The sequence below is a fragment of the Dendropsophus ebraccatus genome, chromosome 1, assembly GCF_027789765.1.
Source record: "Dendropsophus ebraccatus isolate aDenEbr1 chromosome 1, aDenEbr1.pat, whole genome shotgun sequence".
NCBI lineage: Eukaryota > Metazoa > Chordata > Amphibia > Anura > Hylidae > Dendropsophus > Dendropsophus ebraccatus.
Genome location: NC_091454.1, coordinates 74,938,094 through 74,965,113, shown reverse-complemented (window position 1 = coordinate 74,965,113; position 27,020 = coordinate 74,938,094). Strand labels below are relative to the sequence as shown.

Here is a 27,020-nt window from a genome sequence, read left to right as displayed (position 1 = left end):
ACATAGTAATTAGTAGTGTTCAGCGAACTTGCCAAACCTGAACGTTTGGTACTTGTCTCCTGTTGGCTGGAGAATAGTGCTGCCAGGAAAGCAAAGGTACAGCCTATGTATCCCATAGCATCCCACTTCTCCAGCCGCCAGGAGTCAAAGGCTGCGCATTCAGTTTCCGCTGGACAAGTTTACTCAGCACTAGAAATTAGGTCACCTTTTTCGAAATAAAATAAAAAAGTCAATTTATTCCACCCATTTAGACTCTACTACTGTATGTCTTTCTATAGCACTAGTGTCCAAATGTGTGGCAGTAATTAGTAAAATGGTACAGATTATTTGGATACAAATGTGCTGTCTGAAAAGAAGGTTAAAAAAATTAAATAAGGGGGGAAAATCTAAGAAATTATGAAAATAACACAGGAATAATTGAAATGTGGTGTCACAAATGTTGCATAGAAGGTTACATGGCTGCTTCTGATACTGCTGCTCATCCCTATTTAATTGAATCAGGCTTAACAGTCCTCTGCTTCTGGAAGAAAGGTGTCATGTACTTTTAATCTTGTACAATTTCTTTAAAACATTCAGTTTTCAATGTATTAGATAAAATCAAATAACCAAGTTCCCTTTATTTTACATATAAACATATAAATATTTTCCATTTTTAATTACTATAGGCTTCATGTGCTTTTTAATATAATTTTTTTTTTATTTGATGTGTCTGTAGTTCAATCTGACATACAGTAATATATAATATTCTTTTTCTTAAGATGAATTATAAGACAGGGATTTCAACCTCAATGAGCGTCTTAGAATATTTGGTTTCCTGCAGTGTAGATTTGTAACAGATGGGACTGGAAACCTCTAGCCGTAAAAGATATCCTGACTGTTAGGGCTTTCAAGTATTTGGTCTGTCAATAAAGATCAGTGAGGTTTAGTTCCAGATTATCACAGAACATCTCTGCCTTTGTGAGATATGTGCCACTTCTGGATATGTGGTGAAGTGCAGTCTGGAATATAACTGTAATACAATATACCCACAGAGAAATAATAGTGTTATTGCAATATACTGTAATGTATCCAAAGTAAAAGACACATTCTAAATGCAGAATAAATATCTATATGTCTTCTTAAATAGGATAACTTCTTACATGATGCAAAATAAAGCAAAAACATATGTACCCAATGCTGTTAAGTCAGCAAAATTTAAGGGTGTAAAATAATATAATATTGCACATTACTTTGACTTTCATTTGAACTAAAGTTGTGCTCATGAAGTCATCTGTTCATGTCCATGAGTTGTTCCTACTGTTCCACTTACTAACACTAGGAAGCACTTTTGAAATGGCACAAGTGAAATCATGTCCCTCCAATTGCATGTTGTTGTTTTTTTTATAGAGATGTCCCCACTACTTTCTTAAAGGGCCATCACTTTATAATAATAAGGATCTGACTTCTGAGACCATCATCATTCTTGAAACTCCAGAATTAGACAGAACACAACATTCCCTTTCAACACTGATCTAGGCTATGTTCACACAATATATAAATCAAAAAGGTAACTGTAGCACTCAAGCTCGTAAAATCGGGGTCCTTTATTAGTCACGAACACATATAAATCCAGCGATACACAAGGAGTGTGCAGCTGCACACTCCTTGTGTATCGCTGGATTTATATGTGTTCGTGACTAATAAAGGACCCCGATTTTACGAGCTTGAGTGCTACAGTTACCTTTTTGATTTATATATTACCCGTCCAGCAAGCTCCTGGATGATGTCTGCACCGCTCCGGATCCCATTAGACACATGGACATAAGGTACAAACCAGTACTATTGATTAAGCATACGTTTGGTTGAGAGGTGAACCTACTCCCTATTTTTTTTATGTTCACACAATGTCTTTTCCTCTATGTTTTTAAAAAGAAAAAATGACATCCATCATTTTGAGTTTAAAATGACATCTGTCATCTAGCTGTCTCGCTGCCTGTCAGTGCAATGACAGCTGTTGGTACATTATTTTAGTTTAGGTGGACTGATTGGCCTTTGGGTGTGTCTTTAATTGAAAAGTCCATTGCATTTATTAGTAAAAATGGTGAAAGGACGTTGAAAAAAGAAAAACTGTGCGTGAACAACTAAAAAAATAACGTCCGCTGTTTGCAAAAGACGTCCAAAAATTTACATGATCATTATTTTGAAGTCTGTGCAGACAACGTCCGTCATTTTATACACTCCACCGCGGAATTCCGCCGTTTTTGCTCAGTGTGAACTGGCGGAATTCTACCAGATTCCAACTTTCATTTTCCAAAGAATCTGTGAGGAATGAAAGGTGGAATCTGATTGGTTGCTAGGGGCAACTGAGCCAGTTTCACTTTACACCAGTTTGATAACTCTCCCCCTGTGTGCATTGGACATTCGTCACTCCATTGACTTCAATGCATTGCATTAAAACCAAGTACATTGCGGCACCTTTTCTCTTTTTTTGCCGTTGTGTGAACATAGCCGTACAACGAAAAAACACACCTTTGGTCCATCTACAGCTAAACATCACATACAGTATGACAATATGATGCACTCATGTTTAGCTTTGGGAAGTATGAAGTCACAGCGAATACTTACTGTGCAATATGGTACATGTCAGGTCAGAGGGAAACTACCCACAAGCCACCATACTTAACATAAAAGTTGCAGCAAGCTTTTTTCACCACTGTATTATAATTTTCTTTTTTTTTTTTATTGTGCAGAGACTTTATAATTGAAATTGTAGGCCTATGTGCCTGACACTCCGCAGATAAGACCCTCATGACAACACCTTCTGTCCTGTGCCCCAGCAAATATGAACCCCCAGTGCAGAGCAGGAGATTGGTGATATCATTCAGAACAATAACTGATATCTCTGATGGGAACTTATATAACATTTCTAGTACTTCTTTTAAAATGACATTATTATACCATGATAAAGTTCTGTACAAAACTTCCTACTGTCCAGAGAGCTTTCCTACACAGTATGCCGCTGTGATGACTGATCAAATCTAAGGTGGTAAAACATGCTAGCACAAGTCTGATCCTCCTGGTCTTTCTCTTTTAATGCATGCATATTCCTATGTATTAACTGATGATGCCCATGGATATTCTTTCTAAAATTAGCAATTCAAATCAAGAAACTTGATGAGATAGGAGAACTAAATTACATAGCACTAATAGGATGATATAGAAGAACGATTAGGCATGTCATATCCTGCAGGAAGCTGAATGACAAGAAGATGAACTCATTTCTTATATGCATCTTCACATGTTCTTTTCCCTTCATTCCCTGGAATGAATCCAACATCATGACTGAAGAGACAGCCAAACGTTACTTGGGAGTATATAAAACTTACCAGTGTTTTTACTTCCATGCCGCAAGTGCCCAAGATTTTTATAGGACTATTATTGGTACAATGCAATACAAACAGATTAACCTTGAACTGAGAGGCTGCACCAAGGGACACATTTTCTGACAAGTGTGTCACCAACAAACATACAAGTCTAAAGTAGCGACTGTAAGTGATATTTTGGAATGTCAGTGAAAGGCTGAACCAAAGGTCAGTGATTTATGCCCCATAAGAAGGTGCCAACTAAACTCATCTATCAAGTTACCCATCTACTAGAAAATGTCAAATCAGACCCCTTATGGCAAAGTCTTGATGCTGCAGAACCACCTACATAAATGAAGTCATAATAAAAATTAAATGACTTGGAGGATATATATGACTGTAGTGGGGCAAGAGAATACAGGTATAAGGCCCCGTTCACACGGAATCAGTGCCGAGATTTCGGGCGGACTCGGAGCCGACTCCTACCTTCTATCAGATACAAAGGGAGAGCATGGGCGCCTCCGCTCTCTGTGCCTCTCCGCTCAAAGAATTGACATGTCAACCCCTTTAAGCGTAAGTGACAGGAGCAGCTCCTGTCACTTACCAATGGGGTCTGATTGCTTCCCCGGACCGCTGAAAGAGTTCTCCTTACCTCCGTACAGTCCAGCCAGCATTCTGCTCATAGGGGGACATGTATGAAAAGGCGTAATGCCTTTTTTAGACGCAGATGGAGAAGATCGGCATAAAAATATTCGCAAATGGTATTTTTGCGAATATTTTTGTTCCCATCTGCGCCACCTTCGCCAGTGGGACGGAAAGGTGGCATTACGGGGGGGGGGGGGGGGGGTGTTGCGGCAGCATTCAGAGGGGGCACGGCCTCTGCGTGCACCGCATTTATCATTTTTCCGGATGAAAAATTATACTGAAACCTACGCCAGCTTTGAGCTAAAATTTTTGCATGGACGGGCTCTGCGCGATTGGGATATGTGTAGATATATGTATATGTGTAATGCGCCTCTACATAACTCCCCTGAGCTCCGGAGCTGCGGGGACATTTGTAAGCCCGCTGTAAAAAAAGGCTCCCATAGAGTCTACTACAGGCAGACTACAGGAGTCTACTACTACTATGTGCAGAATGCCAATAACACTGATCAATGCTATGCTATGGCACAGCATTGACCAGTGTATCATCAGATTGTATGTTAAAGTCCTCCAGGGGGACTTATAAAGTGTCAAAAACTAAAAAAACAACTGTGAAAATCTGTGTAAACTTGCAAATTTTTGGAGTTCCGTCATACATGTTAAGGTAGATTGAAAGGCACTATGCTAAAGTACATTTGTTTCTGAAAAAAACAAGCCCTTACATGGTGCCTTAGATAGAAAAATGAAAGCACTATAGCTCTTAGGAGGAGGAAAAACTAAAAATGCAAAAATGAAAATTGGCCTGGTCATTTACGCCATTAAGATGTGTGTCGGACAACGAAGAGCGTGCTCTAAACAGACGATCAGCTGAGGATCTGGTGTTTTCCCAGTGCTCAGCTGGTCGATGTCACTTCTACATGGGCCGATTATCGGCCATAGGAGTATTTCTAGCAATGCTTCTGCCCGATAATCAGCCCATGTAAAAGGCACTTAGGAATAACACAGCTGTAGTTAATCTTGGCCAGAATCTATGCACCTTTTTTAAGCTAAAGTGATCAGAATGTTCTTTTCAGTTCAGAAAACCTTGGGCTAGTTGTATCAAAACTGGTTCAAAGTGGAATACTGTAAATGCTTCTGGTAATGGGATTAGTTTACGTATATTTATTTGCAGCGTACAAGAATACTGATATCTATTCCTTCAAGAGTACTTCAAAAATATAAAAACAATTCTTCAAAAGTATAAACCAACGCTGCACCGAATATATAAACTGACGGTACAAACACACGCACATAATCATTTTGTACTCAATACAGAGTTACTTGATCGCAGAATGAAAGCCGGACAAAAAACAGCCATCAAACGGACAAAAAAGGAGATTGTGTGGTCATGGCCTTATGGTGATCAGTGTAAAAAATGCATAAATAAATGTATCACGATTTAACGTTGCTACACAACAAAGCAATTAGAGAGTAATGGGTGCTTTAATAGACACTGTGGATAAGCAAAGTATCAATTAAAAACTGAACTAGAATTTCTACTATTAAAAGGCATGCATACACAAAATCCAGAAACTTCAGGCAAACCACATTACATTCAGTAAGGTAACGTCAGGCAGTTCTAGTCCGCTACACAGACATCTCATAGCTGCATTGTACTCACCTTTTGCCTTTTCAGGCTCAACATCACCAGGTTTACTTTGCTCTGCACAGGAAGTACAGTTATTTTCTATGTTACAAAATCTTTCAGCTTCCTTATCATATAAATTTCATTGGTTGCTGCTTTTTATGAACAGGTGATCTATTGTATACATGGCCATGTTAGGATTGTATTGGGGATTCGAATCTAGCATCACTCATACACAGCCACTATTGCTAAGGAAAGCCACTCTAAGTGTTCTACATTGCACTTTGTCATATGGACAACAGATATTCAGAAGGCACAACCGCCTCGAGCAATGTTGGAACATCCCTATACAGTAAGAATACTTAACAGGCACTGTATTCAAAGTACTGCAAGACAACTAGAATTTTACTACTAAAAGGCATGCATACCTAAAGTACAGAAACACTAGACAATGCAAGGACTATTATTAGCTACTAGCATATTCTGAGAGGCAATCACAGGCAACACCAACCCCATACACAGGCATTATGCAGCCATTGTCCACTTACCAGTTGCCTTTTCAGGCTCTACATCATTAGGTTTGCTTTCCTCTGTACAGGAGGTACAATTATTTTCTATGTTACAAAATATTAAGGTTGTCATATAGATCAATTAAATCACTGTACTCTTTTGCTTTCTACAAATAGGTCATCCTTAATATACAGGGATAAACATTTTCAAGTTGCAACTTTGTTGCAGAAATGTCTATGACGTTCCCATTTATTAAATTGGGCTTGCATAAATAACCCCACTCAGATGCATGCAATGCATGAAATTTTTGCAATGAATGTGCTAAGTGTGAATTCACCCTCCTCCGTTACAGGCCTCTTCGCCTGTCAATCATCCCCACGGAGCGCACTAACAGCGACCCAGATGAATCCATGAAAGTTGCCATGTTTTCTAATGCTGGATAGTCCTTGGCTATAGGTTTATGTTCACACACATACTTTTTATGAAAAGAACAGCTATTCTTTTCATGATGCAATAATTTGCATTGAAGTTAAGGCAAACAACGGCCATTGTTACACATAATATATTGATGTCATTTATTTCCAGACGTTTTCTGTAGACTTCAATGACATTTTTAATTGCCATTGTTCTGAGTTCCAAATAACAGCCATTGTTTATAAGTAGTGGGAACATAAGTCTAAAAGTGGTCCCATCTTGCATGCATCCATGACCACTGGAGGCTTTTTCATTAGTATTAATGTTTCTATGTTTCTATTATAGAACTTAATAGAGAGGGTTTCTAAACATGGAGAGGGTGGCTCAAAAACAACATCTCCTCTAAAGTCTATATGCATTGTGGCGTAGATTTTTAAAACTGGTGTAAAGTAGAATTGGCTCAGTTGCCCCTAGCAACCAATCAGATTCCACCTTTCATTTCCCAAAGAGTCTGTGAGGAATGAAAGGTGGAATCTGATTGGTTGCTAGGGGCAACTGAGCTAGTTTCACTTTACACCATGTTTGATAAATCTCCCCCAATGTGTCAGTTGAATGGGAGTAATACAGGATCCTGTCACCTTTTATTGCATCTATCATGCATGGATATGGTATAAATGTATAAGATTTGATGGATGGATGGTATAAATGTATAAGATTTGAACACTTCTTAAAGGACTCAGTTTGGTTATGTAAAAAAGCAGGCAAAAACAAACATAATAATTGAAATATACACAATATACTCTATATGTCTGCCATCATGCACAAAGAGTTGCAGAGTTGTGCAAAATTTAAACTAACCCACTACTGCCCTCTACATGGTCTACGTCAGTGCTTCTCAAACTGTGAGGCGGGCCTCACCAGTGAGGCGCCCCCTAGTTGTTGGTGAGGCCCAGCTGGGGAGTTTGAGAAGCACTGGTCTACGTAATGCAAAACAGATAACCAGGCACCACTCACCTTTTGGTTGCTCAAGGACTTGATCATTAGGTTTGATTTCCTCTGCTGAGATTAAATTATTTTTTTTCAGATTTAGAAAAAATAAATCTAAACTTGCTAAAAACATGCAGATTTCTATTTATGTTGACTGTTAATTTTATGAAACTAAAGACATTCTACAGTATGACAAAAATGGTTACCAAGGCCACAATAGGGAATCTGTGGCATACTCTTACACCTAAATGTTAGATTACATATTGTCTTCACTCACAAAATGTGCACTGCCACTCTCACAAATTAATGTTCATATTCCACACAAAACTAGAGCCATCTTTTATATAGAGGGTGGAAAGGTAGACCTGGAATAAAGCCATGATTCAGCAGCACTGCTGGTACTTCTACTCTATAAATACTAATCATTAAAGCGACTCTGTACCCACAATCGGCACCCCCAAAACCACTTGTACCATCGGATAGCTGCTTTTAATCCAAGATGCCGAGAGGCATTAGTGTCAGCCATAGGTGTGAGGTGCAGCGGCTCCTTTCTCTTTTTGTCCGTATTAATCCAAGATCCGTCCTGGGGTCTGTTCAACAAGTGATGCAGTTATTGCCCTAAAATTTTTTTTTACCTGCAGCCCTGTGTCAAATTGGTGTGGCCTACAGTGTCTGTGCCCTAGGCTTGCAACGTCTCTCTTTTCTTCCTACCTGCCCTCCTCATCATTAGGAACGTCCCTAGAAGGATTTCTCCTATTCATCACTAAACTCTGCACAGGTGCCTTAATGATCCAGCACATGTGCAGTGTTCAGACAAGTGATGAATAGAAGAAATCCTTCTAGGGGAGTACCTAATGATGAGGAGAGCAGGGAGGAGGGACGGAGGGATGTCGCAGGCCTAAGGCATAGACATTCTAGGCCACGCCAATTTGACACAGTGCTGCAAGTTTCAAAAGTAATTTTTTAGGACAATAACTGCATCACCTGCCGAACGAACTCCAGTCAGATCTTGAATTAAAAGCAGCAATCAGGCGGTACAAGCGGTTTGTAGTTAGAGAGTTGCTATAGAGAGTTGTATAAGAAATCAGCTTCCGTCTTTTCTCCTGCTTCACCATAAATATTTACTAGTTCAGCCCTTAAAGGGGTTATTTGCACACCTACATATTTTTATATTTTGCTAAGGGTTATATAAAAATAAAAAAAGTCATAATTATAGTCACACTATCTTGACCTCCCTGGAGCTCCTTGTGTCATCCAGCCCCCTTCCTGTAAAGCTACTTCACATTTCTTAGACAGACTAGTCTCAGCAGAAACTGCCTGCTTAAGCAATCATTTACTGACATCACCGCAGGAGCTGTTAGGAGATGAAATAGGTAAATATGTTTTCTTTTTCTTTTTTTAAATATATTTCCCATAGCAAAATATAAAAATAAAGAAATAAATAGGTGCCCAGAGTAACCCCTTTATGCAATTAATGGGAGTGCTGTCTGTTGCAAATAATTTAATTAGCCAGGACTAAACTAATGGCCTATTCATATGGCTAATAAAGTGAATGAAGGAGCTATGGTGTCTACCAAGTGTCACATCCCCTTATTTGTTTATATGTTTTTGGCTTTGTCTGGTATAATAGTTCTGTCCCATTCACATGAATGAAACTCAGCTGCATTACCAGGCACAGCCAACAAAACATAACAAACCACCCGTATGCTATTTATGGATTATCCTAAGGAAAGATCATCAATATTGTAGTCCAGGACAACCCTTTAAAGGGAACCTGTCACATTGAAAATGCAGTCTAATCTGTAGGCATCATGTTATAGAGCAAGAGGAGCATACTGACGATCAGTTTTGTGGGAATACTTCCAGGATAACCTGTCATTTATACATATAAATATCCACTCATTCTGGGCTATGCAGTCATGTGGGTGCTCCTACTCAGTGATTGACAGCTATCTGTGTATAAGTAGGCATATAGAGAGCTGTCGATCACTGAGTAGGACCACCCACATGACTACATAGTCCAGAATGAGCAGAGCTTTATGAAAAAAGTACAAGTTAGCCTGGAACTTTTTCCACTAAACTATATATCAATTTTCCCAGCTCCTTCTGCTCTATAACATCACGTCACATGCGAGGGGACAGTCGGACGGAGCGGCGTTGCGTCATCGGCGCGGTGACGTCAGCCGCTTGGCGGAAGCGTCCGGAGATGGGGGGAGGATCCTTATACATATAAATACCAGTGGGCAGCCAGTCTTCATTAGCCCCGTGATCAAGCTGCCACGCGAAACGTGCGTTGGGGAGAGGGAGCCACTATAGACCACCGGACAACAGGTATACGGAGCACTTTGCCATTTACACTTTTGGAAGCTGGGCATTCTATATGTTTACATACTCTGACTACACTTTAGCGATTGTATTTAGTATATATCTTCTGCACATGCACTTTATATACATCCAGTGTAACTGTTTACCCAGATTTTTCTGATATTATCTTGTCCAGGTGTGATCTGTGGTTTACCGGTGCCATTTTCTGCATGTCTTACCATTTTTAACATTGTGTGTCCTATTATGTTTTTTGAATAAAGGAATAATATTTATTACCTTTGGACTTACAGTATATTTATTGGTGTGCACAATATTTGTAGGATTTATGTGGTTGGTTAGAGCTGCACCATGTACATAGAATTTGGTCATATAGGATTTATTATTTCATGTTATAGAGCAAGAGGAGCATACTGACGATCAGTTTTGTGGGAATAGTTCCAGGATAACCTGTCATTTATACATATAAATATCCACTCATTCTGGGCTATGCAGTCATGTGGGTGCTCCTATTGACAGCTATCTGTGTATAAGTAGGCATATAGAGAGCTGTCGATCACTGAGTAGGACCACCCACATGACTACATAGTCCAGAATGAGCAGAGCTTTATGAAAAAAGTACAAGTTAGCCTGGAACTTTTTCCACTAAACTATATATCAATTTTCCCAGCTCCTTCTGCTCTATAACATCTTGCCTGTAAATTTAATTACATTTTAAGGTTCCCATTGTTTATATTTCTCCTATCCCTCCTTGCTGAAAGGCCTATCCTAACACTGTAATTTTGCTCAATCAGAATATAAGGCTTTCACGTAAGAAAAACTCAAATGGGAAAAAATTAATCTTTTATCATATAGGGGATTCTCACATACAGTCGGGGTCAACAAAGGATATTTAGTCCTACACTGTAGCCGATTTTGTCAGATATGTGAAACTTTGTCTATCATAATTCTAATTGCCGGGTCTGTGGGTATTCTTGCTCCTTCACCCTTCTATCTGTCAAGTCTCCAGCCTGCCACAGCTTCAAGCATGCAAACACTAGATCAGCTTTCATCCAAGGTTGAAGGTGATATGTATTAACAAGTGTAAGCAAAATTGTCTTCAAGATGCTGACAGCCAAGTGCATACATTCAAGAGGAATTTGTGTCAGGAAACATATACAAGACATTTAAATCATTCCTCTAGTTTTATGGCACTGTATAGACTTGATTAGGAACTACATAACAGGAATTCTCAGAGAGTTAAATAGTTAACAAGGTTGAGAAAAGACAAGAGTCCACAATGTTTAACCTATAGCCCTACTGTGTGGATCTAGAGGAAGGCAAAAACTCTCATAAGGCAGATGCCAACTGCGCCATGGCAGGGAGAAAAATTCCTTCCTGACACCAAATACAGCAATCAGAATAAATCCCCGGATCAGCGTTCTTTCACATGAAATCTGGTGACCATAACTTATAATATTATATTTATCAAGAAAAGCATTCAGGCCTCCCTTGAACTTGTTTAATGAACATCATAATCATATGGCAGAGAGAGAAATATAAAAAAAACGCTCCTATTCGGAGCCCAGTACCAGTGTCCCAGCTTGGCCAGTGATTAGCTGAGCAGGCAGGTCCTGCTCCAAGCACTCTTCTCAGAGGCAGGAAGAAGACAGGAGCAATGAAGGAAATGCAATAGGACCTGCAGGGACTAGGGGTAGGTAAGTATAGTAGTATATAGTAGTGTAGTAGGTAACCAGTTAGTATAAGATTTAATAATAATAATAATAATAATAATAATAATAATAATGATACTACAGTATATTTACTTAGGTGTGCCTCATTTTTAGGCTATGTTCATACACAATATATTGCTCTGTTTCTTGAGCTGTAAATGGCTGGAGAAATGCCTGGTGATTTACATTCTTTAAGATTTTACAGCCATAATTTTATGGCTATATTTTAACTTAACTTCAACTTTTCAGCAGTTTTCTTATATCAATATATGAAATATTATTCAGACTTTTGTTAGCTGGTGTCTTGTGCATTTGGCCCTGTGAATTTCCACACTATATTTCAGTTTCATGCTGAATATACGAAATGCTGTTGGTTATTTGCAAAGGATGGAGAAAGCCCCAGACTTCTGATAACAGGTTAGTAATATATTATTTCATTGAGCCATTTTTCTGCACTCACCGCCCTATCAGTTTTATGGCTGAGGTTATTAAGCAGTAAACTGGCATATTTTGGCTGCAACACATGACATTCCACCCTTACAGTGCCAGCCACTGGCATCCCTGCCAATTTGTTGTGCTAAGAATGAGTACATTTATCACCAGTCTCACATTCCACTGCCAGTGGCAGTCTCTCAAGTGCCACCCTGTTAAAAGCTTTCAGGAAATTTAAGTAAGCAATATTTGCTCCTTGAAGGAGAGATGACTTTGCCTCAGATCCCAATTGAACATATAATTTATTATGCTTTTGTTTATTACAGCAGTACTGTATGTACAAGACAAGAAGCTGCCATTTATACATGTGCAGTGTCGGGATCATTTCATCTGATACATCAAACAGTAAACTAAATGGATTAATTAGAAGCTACTTGTCTCCGATAAGACAACTGGCACTTGGATTATGCCAACAAATATGCTTTCATGTCTCATGCCATATCTAGGATGGGATTAATAGGTTTGCTTCACAAGTAACAAGCAGACATGTGATGCTAAACTTTTATTATGCCTACTCTTGCAGATAATCTGGCAGGTGTTAAAGAGAAAAATCATTATCAATGATACTATACTGGGTTTGTTAACATCTCAATTATCCAACAATGTCATTCATAGAAGCGCTAATGCAATTGTTTTCTAGGAACTCAGGTCATCCACATGCCTGTCCCAAATACTGAGAATTTATAGTAGGCTATAATATCACACAGAAACCGCCTTTTCTTAGAAAGTGTTAGCTACTTTGTTGTAAACTCTATATTATCATCTAGGTACACTAAGACCCATATTTGTCAATGAAACCAAAAAGTACAAATTTGTCTATGAAACAAAAAACTACAAATTTATCAATAAAACAAAACAACGAAATACTTTCCGATGTATAACACAGAAGTTATTGAGACCTCACGGATAGGTTCAACATATGCACTCGCAGAGTCTTGGTGCATGCGCTGAACAGACATTACAAACAGTGCTAACATTGTGCCAATAAAATTCCACCAATAGTAATAATATATTTCAACATACATCCACATATTAATACAATTATTGTGGCTGCATAGAAAATAAAAACAAAATCCATACTCACCTTGCTCCCTTGGGGGGTCTTCCTATGTCATCTTCTGGTCCCTCGCTAAATGCTCTGGCTGCTACTACCAAGATGGATTTGTCTGGGAAGTGACTGTCTTTTCATCCAGTCACTGGCTGTGGTGGTGTCCCACTTCAGTCAGTGATTGACTGAGCAGGCCATTACTGCTGAGACAAGTCTTGGATGTAGTTGCCAAAACGGTCAGCGGGGGACCAGAAGATGTCACGCTGGACCACAAAGAGAGTGAGCTAGGTATTTATTTAGTTTTTTATTTTCTTTGGAAGTATATGGAATCATATAGTATATGGGTGGCATATTCCAGACTGACTCCCATTGTAATAAGAAAATCCTATTCCTTATTCTTCCTCACTGTTACCGTATGTGAGCAGGAGACAAAGAGGTGGGCGGGGGTGGGGGGGGGGGCTGCAACCTAGTGCAGTATCCTCAAGTCCTGTTTCTCAGCACAGACACAGTATAGTGCACACACACTCACCTCATATGGTTGTGCATGAGCAGGCTCAACACTACAAAAAAGCACTAAGTAAAAAGATGTCATCGCTGCTCACCTAGGACTATCACAGTATGACACTGGGATGTAAGCAAATGGACAGGAAGATTGGCTTGGATTAGACCAATACAAGGATTCCCTTTGGCACATACGTGAGCATAGGTGACCATTGAATGGCTGTTGATTCAAATGTTTATAGCGCGTAAACCACAACAGTATAGTATCCACAAACGTGTTTAATGAAAAAATCATAATGCATTTCGGCAGCTTGGTACATATGGTCTTTTCTTAAGTTTCACCCTAAGTATCAAGGGGCTTAAATGCAATAAACACTTGTTTTCAATAAACACTTTTGTTGATACTATACTATTGTGGCCTACACAGTATGCACGTTTGGATCGGCAGCCATCTGGTGGTCGTCTTAGCTCCCGTATTTGCCAAAGGGGAATCTAAGAAGTAGTAGACCCCTTTTTTTAATTACGTGTTCAGTCTCCCAGACTTCCTCAGTACTCAGTATTCATTGTATTACATTGTTATGTTGGCTTTAGGTAGCATTTGCTATATCTTTACATGCACTTTGCCATATTGTCTGCAAGTCTTATATATTGTGGTTGCCACTTAGTGTTATGTATTGGTGGGTCAGGTCTCACTGGACTGCATCGCGGTCTTTGAGTTGTCATATATGTTTTTAAATGCTTTTATTTGTTTGTCCCTTGCTTTTATGTCAATAAAATTTTCAAAGACCATGATTTATTTGTGAGGTGCAGTTGGATTCGGTTCAACTTGGGTTTTGTTTTGCGTAGTACATATTTTTAAGTTGTTAGGACTTTGCACTCCCACATTATTTGTCTGCATGGTGCCAGTCCAGTTACTAAATAAAGGTTCTTTGAGCTTAGTAATGCCCCCAAAAAACTAGTTGGAAGGTAACTGATTTCATTAGAGCTGAACATCAGGTTAGTTATCCTTATAGCTTTAAGTGTACTGACCTTGTCCAGGAGGGGGTGGAATTACATTGCTCTCTTTAAGACTCCCTTCTGTAAGACAAAAAAAGTCAATGTCTATATAACATATAATTTAGCTTCCCCCCCCCAAAATCTGAGACCATTTAAAAATCTTAATCTACAAAATATGATATATTTGAAATTGCTGAAATAATATTGCATTTCCATCCACGCCATATTTTACCTCCATGTAGCAGCTTGCCAATATTCTTTCATAAGATATGACAAAAGAGAATGTGCTTGCTGGTCCACAGTATAAGCTGAAGTGCCAACAGTGTGGGGGTGTACTGTACTTATTATCCATTTCTACAGCTTTATGAATACTGTATTACAAAATATCATTCCAGTTATCTTACACTTGCTTTGTCTTACTACTGGAAATGATTGTTACTGTATTGCATCAAAATAGCTACATATAAATGTATTAGTATTACACTTACCTAATGAGTATTATTAGTAAGACCAACACATATAAATAAGAGACATATATTATTTTTATGATGATGTTTCTGCCCTTTCTCTATTTTGTAAACTCAGTGTTAAGAGATACTATGTCTCCATTACTACATTACTTATTTCCAGCACTGTGGCTGTGCTGATCAACTCATCGATGAGTGCCGGGTGTCTGCATCCCACCAATAAACTATTGATAACCTATCCTGTGGGAAAACCATTAATAGTTTTTTGCCAGAAAAACTCTTAAAAATCTATAGCTATGTGCACTACAAAAATAAAAATACACTTCACATATTGAATACGTTTGCAGCCCTAGGAATGTTCTTTAGTAATAGAGACACAACACTGGTTTACTGAAACCTAGTCATAAAAATATATGTCTCATACCTATATGTATTAACAAATGTATAAATGGATACAGCATGTATATTGAAATGGAAGGGTGCTAGAATTCGTCTGCATGGTAAAAGCAAATACTATAATACAGAAACAAGCTCACACAGAAAAAAATGCTGCACTTCCAAAAAGTGCTAAAATATGTATTTTTTTAAATTAAAAAATTGCCAGTATAGACAACAAACATTAAAACATTTTAAATGCCAATAAGGTATGAATTTATTAACCTCTGGTTAGGACTCATACTACCAGTCCCAGTATGCAGTTCATATGCAACTGCCATTCCTGCAACCAGTGGGCATCTAGTCCTCATGAATACTGAGGACCACTGAGCACAAGTACATGATGGAGAGGACTAGTGTTCAGTGTTCAGAACACTTGTTATTCAGGAGGATATCACTGAATCAGCTGCACAGAACAATGTAAGTGACACCTCATTCTGCTGAGCTTCTGTCACTAGTTTCTGCTACCCTTAGAAAGGACAACATAAACCTACTGACAGTCTGTGTGGTTGTCATACACAATTTCAAGTTTCACTGACCAACCGTGAATGACAAGTAGTGCAGATAACAGCTGTGTGAAATCACTAGTACATGTAATACCGTAGTTTTGAGTTTGACCTCTAAGTGATAACAATGATGAGTTAGGGTAGGCTCAGACTTACTAGGCTGCAAACTCGGTAGTAAATGTTAGCAACCTGGGAGAACGTGATGATTATGTGACAACCCTGGATCATTTGAATGTGTTGAACTTAGTCTTAGGCCATGTTCACACATCAGTTTTGCTAGTTTACACAATGCATAGAATAACAGCCGTCAATTTGTTGTTCAGGACATTTATTGGCGACCATTATTTAGCGAACAGCGGCCATTATTTTAAGTTATTTACACACAGTTTTGGGTTGGTTTTTTTGCCATCCTTTCACCATCTTTTTAACAAAATTCAATGGACCTTTAAAAAACAGCCACATCCAAAAGGGTGTTGAAAGCGGCCATCATTCCACCTAAACTTAAAGGGGTATTCCAAGATAATCAACTTTTCCCCTTTCCACAGGAGATTGACGGGAATCCGATCTCTGTACCCACCGCCGATCTCGGTACAGTGCTCTTCCGGCATACCCGGCTCTTTCCGTAGCTCCATTGGAATGAATAGAGCCGAGGGTCATGTGCCATACCCGCGACTCTATTCATAATACAGAATACAGGGTCCAATATGGAGATCAGTGGGGGTACAGAGGTCGGAACCCCCACAATCTCCTACTTTTCCGCTATCCTCGGAAGAAAGGTTGATTTTCTTGCAATACCTCTTTTAATAATGTACCAACAGCCGTCATTACACTGACGGCCACCAAAACAGTGGTTGTTATTGCAAGTATCAAATAACGACCGTTGAAAATCATGTGTGAACATAGCCTAAAAGTGACTTTCTGTGAATCCACAGCTCCCACCAGTGATAATTAGAAACAAATTGGCACAGTGCTCAGCTGAGTGCTGCTGCCCATTTATTTTAAAGAAGTCCGGCGAAATTTTTTAATAAAGTATTGTATTCCCCCCCAAAAGTTATACAAATCACCAATGTACACTTATGGGAAATGCTTATAAAGTGCTTTTTTCCCTGCAGTTACTACTGCATAAAATGGTGATGTCGCGACCCGACTCCCAGAGCTGTGCGGGCTGTGGCTGTTGGAGAGGATGATGGCAGAGGGATGGTCAGTGTCCCTCTGGTGTCCTGTGTCCCTCAGTGTCCCCCTGCCATCATCCTCTCCAGCAGCCACAGCCCGCACAGCTCTGGGAGTCGGGTCGTGCATCACCATTTTATCCAGGAAGTGAGGCCTTGATGCAGTAGGAAGTGCAGAAAAAAGGACTTTATGTGCATTTCCCATCATAAGTGTATATTGGTGATTTATATAACTTTTGGGGGGCAGTAATAAAAAATTTTGCTGGACTTCTCCTATAACAATCTCTACGGGCCTCAGCACCTGGACACTTAATGATCAAAACGTCCAGCTGGCACATTTCTTTTTCTTATTTTTTTTTAGAAATGATAGGTCCTCTTTAATGCTCTCACGTTTTATTCAAAATTCATTAATGTCTCCACTGAATACTATGCCAAAAGCCATTTGCAGCACAATATAAGCTACAAACAATAGTCTCCATGGTGTTCTTTGTGTCTTTCTGTATAATTGTGGTGTCCTACCATGGGTGTTGCTGTTTGATACACCCTTTGTAAAAGCCTGTACTTATTGTGCTTAAGTGGTGATGAAGGTAATGATAAAATTTTGCCACTAGATGTAGCTATCATAGATGTATGTATTCAGATGCTGCACAGCTGAAGTGCGTAAAAGGTTATTGTTTGTTCGTGTGTCACATGGATCTGTAAACGTATAGGAATCTTTTCTTCTCCTATCATCTCTTCACTTTTTCTATTTGCACTCTTCACCCACTCACAGCGCACATTAGTTATGCTGAGGAAGGAAGTCACGTGGGAGACAGGAAGAGTAAGTCAGTCTTTGTCAGAACCCCGTATGGGTAGGAATCAAGACAAGACACAGCTCACAGTTTCTTCTCAGTAATGCTACAAAACACTATGCAGTGTTAAACCCCTTTTCAAGGGTCAGAGATAACCTCAACCCACGCCATGGACTAGGAGAGTCACAGAGAAGGACAGTGATCCAGATAGAGCAAAGTTGTGATAAGCCTAGGAACTCTATCTCACAGCACGGTTGTCAGCAAGAAATCCTCAGAATTCAGCTCATCCCAGGTAACAAGGTCTGGGGCCTGTGTCACCCTCTAGGATGGGTCCTCAAAATCTAGTTGGCATAAGGTGGTGTGAAGACCCAAAGGTCAATACACGAGCACAGGTATTCTCTTCTTCTTCTAAGTATTCTTCCACCTCATCCTCCAACATCCCGGCAGAGCACAGTACTACTTGGGTTGGGACTCTCACAATATCCTCCTCTCTGCTACTCTGCTTCTTTGTATCTCTCAACACGCTACTCAGTCAGCACGACTGTTCTCCACTGCATTTCTATCACAGATCTGGTTGCTGTATTGTTAAGTATTCGTCCATAAGTATTGTTAAGTGTATTTGCAAGTGCTTTATTAAGGGAAACGTATACTTTCAAAGCAAAGCTGCATAACTTGCTGCACACAAGTATTTTCCAAGTAAAAACAAGCTTATTCATGCTGAAGAGACTTTGTGATTCTTCTCCTCACACCGACATAGTGTACACCACAACCTTGGGACACTTACTCTTTCTGTGGGTGGCAATTCCGATAGTCCGGGAGGGTCATTACACCACTTTGGTCATCCGTGACTATACTAAACCAAGGCACCCAGTAGCAGCCCGGCAGGAAACTGTACACAGTGGAAAAGGATACAGCCGGTCTTATAAACTAGAAGCAGGTAAGACACCATACCTATGTGCCTAACCGGCACTGGCATCACAACATAACATCCTAAGGCCCGGCTGTATCTCGGCCAACCACCACCGGAGTGGAATTACACCTCACCATCTAGTAAGTGACCAGCCGAACTTCCGACACAACACCCCGGGGGCATACCACAGAATTATTATTTAATATTCTTGTTTCTGCTTATTTCAAATATTATGAGAGAGAAGGTAGTGTAGATGTTTATTGTCTTTACAGAAAAAGTACGCTGTCATTACCTGCTATGTCATATGTAATGACTGTACTGCTGCTGACAGGAGTTGTGTTAGTTTATCCATGGTGACATTGTGAATGTGTATGCCTAAACCTCACTGCTGTCAGCCTATTGTCAACTTTAAGCAACATCACATACAGCATGCCATGACATATTATTAGGATGTGGTATTGGTCTCTGTTAACAGGTCACATCAGGGGCATAGCTGTCTTGGACCCCCATGTATTGTCTTATTAATAAGTTCAGGCCCATACAGACTTATGTAGGAGAGCAGGATCTGGCGACAGAAATCCATGAGTTGTTATGCTAATCTAGCCCCAGCCATAGCTATGATTAGTAAAACTAATTTGTATAATAAAGAATTAAAATCATTTTTTTTAACCCTTGTTTTTAGACTGTATAGCTAGATACCACAGATGACAGCCACATGTAGTTGGGAGAAGAGAGTTAACACTTTTCTGCACCTCTGCACCTATCAATGCAGCCTTTTGTTTTATGAATTTACTCCTTTGACCTCTAACTTTTGTGACACCTTTAAGTTTTAGCAGATCATGTCATCATGTGGTGAGAGGCCTCTGTGACCCCCTGTTTTATGGGCCCCATTGCAGGTGCTACCCTTGTGACTGCTATAACTAAGAGTCTGTGTTACATACTACTATGCCTCAACAATCCTCACATATTGTTCACACTATGTATAACACTGTCTGTTGCATAGCAACGGACAGTGTTGTACTGCCAGATGCAAGGCGGCGTTCGGCACATTCCTGCAGCCAACATTATTGTTTTACAATTGAATTGTGGGCACAATTGGGTGTGCCAGCAATTCAATTAACCGCGGGTGAATTCTAATGGCGCAGGGTTTTCCTCCCACTGGGGGCGGGCCGGTCCGCCTCCAGTGCTTTAGCTCTCAAGTGCTTTAGCCAGTCCGCCTCCATTGCTTTAGCCAGTGCCCTTCTATTCATGTGCATAACTTAAAGCAAATTTACCTTATGGCACATTTGCTTTAACAAGAATCCTGTGATTGGTTGCTATGGGAAAAGCTGTGATCTTGATGTCTATTTGTATTAAATAACACTCTCTATCCTTTTGTAAGGCCACAGAGATAAAATTGATGCACCTTAAGGCTATGTTCACACAATGTGAACAACCGACCGTACCGTGACCCCGGCTGGGTCACGGAACGGCCGGTCTCTGCCCGGATCATCCCGCCGGATGATCTTTTCGGCCGCAGAGCTCTGATGCTGGCGCATCACCACGCCCCCGCATCAGAGCTTCCCATAGCACACATTGAAGCAAGCGGCCGGAGCCGCTCGCTTCACTGTGTGAACTGACAGGGTTTCATTGAATTGCGGCCGCAGAAAACTGACATGCCAGTTATTCGCGGCCCCGCAGTGGATCCTGGCCAGAGCATGTACAATGTGTATACACTCCGGCGAGATCCCATTGAAAATAAGGCATTGTTCCACCCTGCGAAAAGTACAGCTGTACTTTTACGTAGTGTGAACATAGCCTTAGGCTATGTTCTCACACAATATTTTGTTCTGTATTTTGGTCAGTATTTTTTCAATCAAAATCAAGAAAGAATTAAATACAGAAACTCTTCATATCTCTTCATTATAATTTTCCTGTAAGTTCCTCTCCTGATTTTGGCTAAAAACTGACTAAAATACAAACAGACATATCGACCAAAATACCATGTATGAGCATAGCCTTAAAGCGACTCTGTATCCACCAATCCACCCCACCAAACCGGTAGTACCATCCATTTGATGAGAGTAAATCCTTTGCGGTCGTGTCTTTTAAAATGTGCCCGGTGCCAGTGGTTATAGCAAAAAATTATGTTTTAATCGGCAGCGCTGCATCATACTGGTGTGGCCTAGAGTCACAGACCTGGGGCACAGACACTCTAGCCCACACCAGTATGACCCAGAGCTGCATATTAAAAGATCATTTTTTGCTCTAACCAAGGCACCAGGCGCATTTTAAAAGACACAGTAAGGATTTAATCTCATTAAACGGATGGTACTAGCAGTTTGGTGGGGTGTTTTGGTGGATATATAGTTAATTTAAAGTTAATTTGTCAGCTGCAATTCATACCTATTAGATAGCTGTTAAGACATGGAGAAACATTGTACCTGTCATATATCTGTCTGTGCTTCCATAACAGAAAAACAATTTTATTTTCCTATGTAAAATGTCAAAAATGTTCCCAGACTCCTGGTCCTGGTGCCGGGTGCTTAGAACGTCAGTGCCTTCTATAATATTTGTAACCATAGAGGAGCATGTGACCCTTTGCTGTGTCCTTTTGCTGCACAGCAAAGTGGCAGAGCTTCCTATAAGATCACGGTGGGACACAGTGGGGGCAATTGCAGGTGCTTTTATGGCATAAAGTTAATGATGCAGGAAGCTACAAAATTTTGCCATAGTGTTGCATCCACTTTAACACCTCCTCGCTCTCCCTCACATGCCTATCCCTGCTTGCTTGACAGCTTCCAGTGCTGAACCCTGCCTCCAAATCTTGGCTGTGCATTTACATTTTGTGCAGGTGCAAGATTTGGAAGCAGTGCTGAGCTTCCAGCTGACTAAGTAGCAGGGATTGAGATAGGAGGTGGTATGGGGAGGAATTCTAACTGCTCACTTAAATGGCTTAGAAACACCTTTTTCACACTTTACACCAGAGAATAAAAGCATTTTTCCATGTTATGGTTGCAGCAATGGATAAATAAAAGGTATCATGCGTCTCCTTGCCTTTACAGCTAACGGTGTCAGCGGTTGGAAAGGCAAATTTCTGTTGAAGGATTCACCTTAACTAGGTTTGAATTTAAAGAAGTACCTAAACAACTGCCAGATAGTCTCCCTAAATCTCTGCTCCCAGTCATGACTTTATGTAACCAAGAGAATGTCTTTTGTGTTGTTTGGCCACCCCGGCTGCTAATGAGTTGGAGAGGTGGGATCTTCCCTCAAGCCTCCTCTGATGACAACCTCCCCACCTCTCACCAGTTATTACTGCTGCATTACTATTTATTAGTGAATTCAGAAATATGAATTTCTATTTTGTTTTTGTTTTTGACCATTGTTTTTCATTTTAACAGTATGCTCAGACACATTAGTTTATTGAATTAGCCTCTCAGCAACTGGTTCTTGATTACTATATATGTTATATTCCCTCTTGGAAATATGGGTATGGGTATGTTCCCTCTTCGAAATATGGCGGACTCCGCTTAAAGTTCCGCCTGTCCAATTGACTCAATGATATTTTCAAGCTCAATCTGCCCTCCGGCCAAAAAATTTACATGTCAATTCTTTGGGAGGACCTCGGATTTCGTTTGAGGATAGGAGGAACTTTAAGTGGAGTCCGCCGTGCGGCCTCCACTTGAAATTTCTGTGCATATTCCATAGTGGGAACATACCTGCACACATCACATTGACAGAATAACAGTTGGATTTTACTTTCTAAGAAGCTAAATAATTGGGGGGAGGAGGGGGGGTTGTCAACAAATAGAACTGTAAATGCAGCTCCGTCCTGTAAAAAAGGACCAGTACATGCTAAGTAATCTAGCAGATTTACAAAGACACTGTTTGATATGGATTTACTTTATAAATGATATTATAGACGTAATCATCAGTGAATAAATACTTGTGATTTTCCAGATATGACCATAAAAATTGTACATTCTTAACAACTTTACGTATCTGGTTATTTTCATACCTTCTTTATGGTTGACTTTTACTTTAGCGTCTCCACTTACAACTGAAAACTCTTCCTCATGGGTGACTTTATTATCAACGATTACTGTGCGCTTTGTGTGCTCGGTTTGGCTGACTGTCTTTTCCGATTTTCCATCTTGCTGCCATTTGACTTGTACCCCAGTCTTGACGGTCTGGGTTGTGATCTCAGTTCTACTCCCACCTGCTACATGAACAGTCTTTTGTTGGTCAGTGAAAGTAGATCCTGAAATATAAAAAGAAAGACCTTGTCTTGTCTACAGAAGGGACAGAGCTGTGTTTTCAGAACTATATTTAGATGTTTTAAGCGTCAAAAGGATTGTCTGCTTTATTAGTCTTTATGACAGGTGCAGTACAGACAAGTGCCAAATTCACTTTTTCATGACTGCTATTCTGATAGATACCCTGATGTTATTACCAAGTAGCACAGACAGGGCCTCTGTATACTTGCTACTTGTCAGCTTTAAGACAAAAGTAGTGCACTGTTATAATGAGACCTGTTAGTATGCGTTCATATGGAAGTATTAATTCTAGCATGGCTCTAGCTTTTTATATTTATGCAGAGACAAATTGTATGGAGCGTTAAAACATTTACATATATCATGGAAGATATAATCAGAAAAATTACATGCTAAATGGTTTGCAGTAAAAGATTGTCTTAGACAATCATAGGCAGCATAAAAAAAGAACAAAAACAATCACTGCTGCCTACATCATGCCCCCTCGGAAGTGGAGTGCGGGAGAGTAAGGAAAGGTAATAACTTTCCTGCTCCTGGATAATCCCTTTAACTCTTAGAAGACCCCTTTAAACTTCAGAACTGAACAATAATAAATGTATTGTATTTTAAAATATCAATAACGAGATGTGTAAGATTACATTTGTGTTTGCATATGTTGTAAATTATTGCTTTTCCTTTGCTGTGGACAATGCTTGATTGTTAGAAAGAAGTCGATCAGAGAATGTTCCAATCAGCTCTAATCTACTGCGGAATCTGGCAGATAGTGCTTAAAGGAACCTGTCATTACTTTCATGCTGCCTGAGCCTGTCAGTTATGGTTAACGGCCCCTGATGGCTTCTGCCTCTCGCCAGCCTTGATTCATAAATCTCTCCCTACATCCAAACAGGAAAGGATCAATGAATGAAAGTGGGTTTTGAAATGAAAATGGGTTTTCTTTAAATTTTCTGGTAACAGCATCAGAAGAGAAATGAAGTGTTATACCACACTAATTGGCACAATTTGGAGGCATTCTGTGTTCTGGCTTTTAAATATAAAGAGATGAGGATCCTAAACCTTTAAAAGCAAATTATTTATTTAATGCCTCTATACTCTCAGATATTTCATGGATGCACAAAGGCAGCCAGACCGTATAGAAGGAAGGAGGGGTGTGGGGTGGCGGTGCAGTGTTTGGAAGAGAGGACCTGGATTATGTCATCCTCCAGCCCCCTCTTTCTCCGTCTGCACAACCAATGCCTGCAGGCCATGGTACTGCCTCATCCAGCACAACACACAGGAAGAGAGGAGGCAGGAAGCTGCATCAAGAGTGCACATGTAATATTCTTCAGATAGGAATACGAGGATGGAGGAGCTACTCTCATAGAGGGGTGGTTGCTGAACTTATGAGGGGGGAACATGGGGGCAGTCTAGATAATCAGGCAGACAAGGAGAACAGAAGGGCAGATGCCAGAGAACACTTTAAGAAAATTCTAAGGCACACAGTATAGGCACTGTATGAGGAGTGCATTAAAGGAGAAATCCTTTAGCCAAAAGTATTTTTTGATATGTTATTACTGGAAAGTTAGACAAATTTCTAATGCACATTAATTATGGGAAATGCACATTTACTGCTGTGTCCCTTAATTTAGTAGTTCATGGAGACTTCAAATTCTCAAACATTCGTTGACGTCCTGAATCAGGGTGTAATTACAATGCAGTGTCCAGCAGGGGGCGCACTGTTTAGGGGTACCATTTAAAGGGAATCAGCATGGTTGGCACTTTATGCTTACACAATATGGCTGCCACTATATAGATGACACACTGTTGATGAAATCGGGGCCAACTGTGGCTGTTATAAGGATCAAATTTTAACTGGCACTGTAATATACATATAGATCAGTACTGAGAAAAAAAAACATTAACTGGGTAACATAGGCAGAAACATAATTACAGTAATTGATATAAACTTCGCAAATTAATGGTATGAAATATTGTGCAAAGTCTATGAGGTTTGCTGAAGCACTGCCAGGAGGCAAAAACCAATAATAAATGCCGTTCATGATTCATCAAAACAAATAGCTGGTCTTGTAACACTTAATCTCTTCCCTTATTCATTATAATTGTTCTGTTTACGAGGACTTTATTTTTGGTATTCTTAGAGATTTTGGGAAGATTAGCAAAACAATTCAATAAGGTGAGGCATGCTGTATGGTTGGTAATGGAATAATAAGTGTTAATACTAACTGAAATTTGCTGTCAGGCTCGTGAAGGTTTTTTTGGAATTGGCATGCATTTCCTACCATACTACCAAATGGTTTTTTGAGAAATACCAAAGCAAGAGTAAGACTAGAACAGCCAATCAGATGACAACTCTCATTTAAGACCCTTTGACAATTTTGGCAAATATAACCAGTCAACCTGACAACCTTCTGAGCTGATGGCCCCGCTGAATATATAATAATAAAAGCATTCAGGACATACCTTTTTTTTGCTTGTATCTGTGTTTTTTTTTTTTTTATATATATAAAGACACCTCTATTTAGATGATGAATAGTGTCAGAAGGTGGAGCCTATTATTCCCTAGGACAGGGACAGGAAGACCAAATGCAATTTTATTATGTTGGTGAGCTGTGACATACTTGAGTAACTTTAAGTTTTGTTTATACTGTATGTAAATGAGCACATTCGGTGCACTGGGGCCAGTCCATAGCCTTAGTCTACCAATCTGCCCACCTATTGGCTCTTGCAGAATGTCTACTGATGAATATTCAGCTCTGCAGTGACATCACTTTAGGCTGCTGTGTACTGCACAGTTACAGGTAAATATCAGTAGGTGTTCTATAGAAGTAGGTAGGCAGGTGGATCTGTTCACCGAAGGATAAAGGACCAGTGCACCAAACATCCTCCTTTACATGCCAACAAAAGTTAAACAACACCAAAGAAATTTTTGCTCTAAGACCCACATTGGGTTCTAGAAATAGACGCGCAAAAATGTATAAAAAAAATTTATAAACCCCAAAGAAAAACAAAACATTTGAGCCACACAATCAATTTTAGAAAAAAAAAATCATAAATTTTATTGCAAAAAATAGAACAGGAACACCCCAACGCAGGTTTTGGTCATGTCTGATGAGGGGCGTGACCTAAACGTGCGTTGGGATGTTCCTGAGGGTAAGAGAGCTTCCCGGCTCTGCTGCATGTGGTAGTTGTTTTCAGTCCTATTCCCTTACATTGTGAGGCATTGATTTACCTATCTCCAGTTCCCTGTATACCATTTCACCTGCTGTTTATGGGACTCTTTGTCTGGTTTGGTTTTTTATATGCCTACACATATGTATGTTCTTTTTTTTCTCCCTATATTATTTTGATTATTAGGTCTGGGGCTGACCATATTTAATATAAACACACTTTGCCTCTGTCATTTTCTATTCTGGCACTATGCACATACCACTTGGTCAAAGTGTGGGATTCACTTAGTACAATTTACATTAATGGATCGTGCAGTCTCTCCCCCTATGCTGTGTTTGTTTGTCTTGCTTCCTTTGAAAATAGTAATCCTGTATGTGATATATGGATTCCTTTTCTATTGTTTTGCAATAAAATTTATGAAATATTTTTCTAAAAATTGATTGTGTGGCTCAAATGTTTTGTTTTTCTTTGGGGTTCAACAAAAGTTAAAGTTACATAGTTACAAAGTAAACGGAAGTGGGTATGAGTGGGTATGTGTCAGACTACTTCCAATGTAGATGAGAAAACTGATAAGGTGTAAAGGAGAAACTGGTGCATAAAGGGCGACCTATAATCCTAGACTATTGATCCAAAGGAAGGCTCCAACCTGCTGGATGCCAATTACTCGTATTGGGGGGGGGGGGGGGGGTCCTTCCTTCCTGAATAATCCATAAATGATTTAGTCATTCCCAAAAA

At 39.7% G+C, this 27,020-nt stretch overlaps 1 protein-coding gene across 13 annotated transcripts in view; it reads right to left on the bottom strand.

Moving 5' to 3' along the window:
* MYBPC1 (myosin binding protein C1) overlaps window positions 1–27,020 on the bottom strand; it is a 101,677-nt gene that overhangs the window by 59,824 nt on the left and 14,833 nt on the right. For 7 of the 13 annotated variants that reach the window (XM_069973270.1, XM_069973358.1, XM_069973364.1 and 4 more), the window contains exons 2-6: window positions 22,865–23,107; window positions 14,623–14,670; window positions 7,546–7,590; window positions 6,156–6,221; window positions 5,644–5,685 (exon numbers count right to left, since the gene is read on the bottom strand). In XM_069973270.1, coding sequence (XP_069829371.1) covers window positions 5,644–5,685; window positions 6,156–6,221; window positions 7,546–7,590; window positions 14,623–14,670; window positions 22,865–23,107 — 444 coding nt within the window. The remainder of the gene's footprint in view (window positions 1–5,643; window positions 5,686–6,155; window positions 6,222–7,545; window positions 7,591–14,622; window positions 14,671–22,864; window positions 23,108–27,020) is intronic. The other 6 variants (XM_069973301.1, XM_069973339.1, XM_069973320.1 and 3 more) reach the window with 4 other exon arrangements.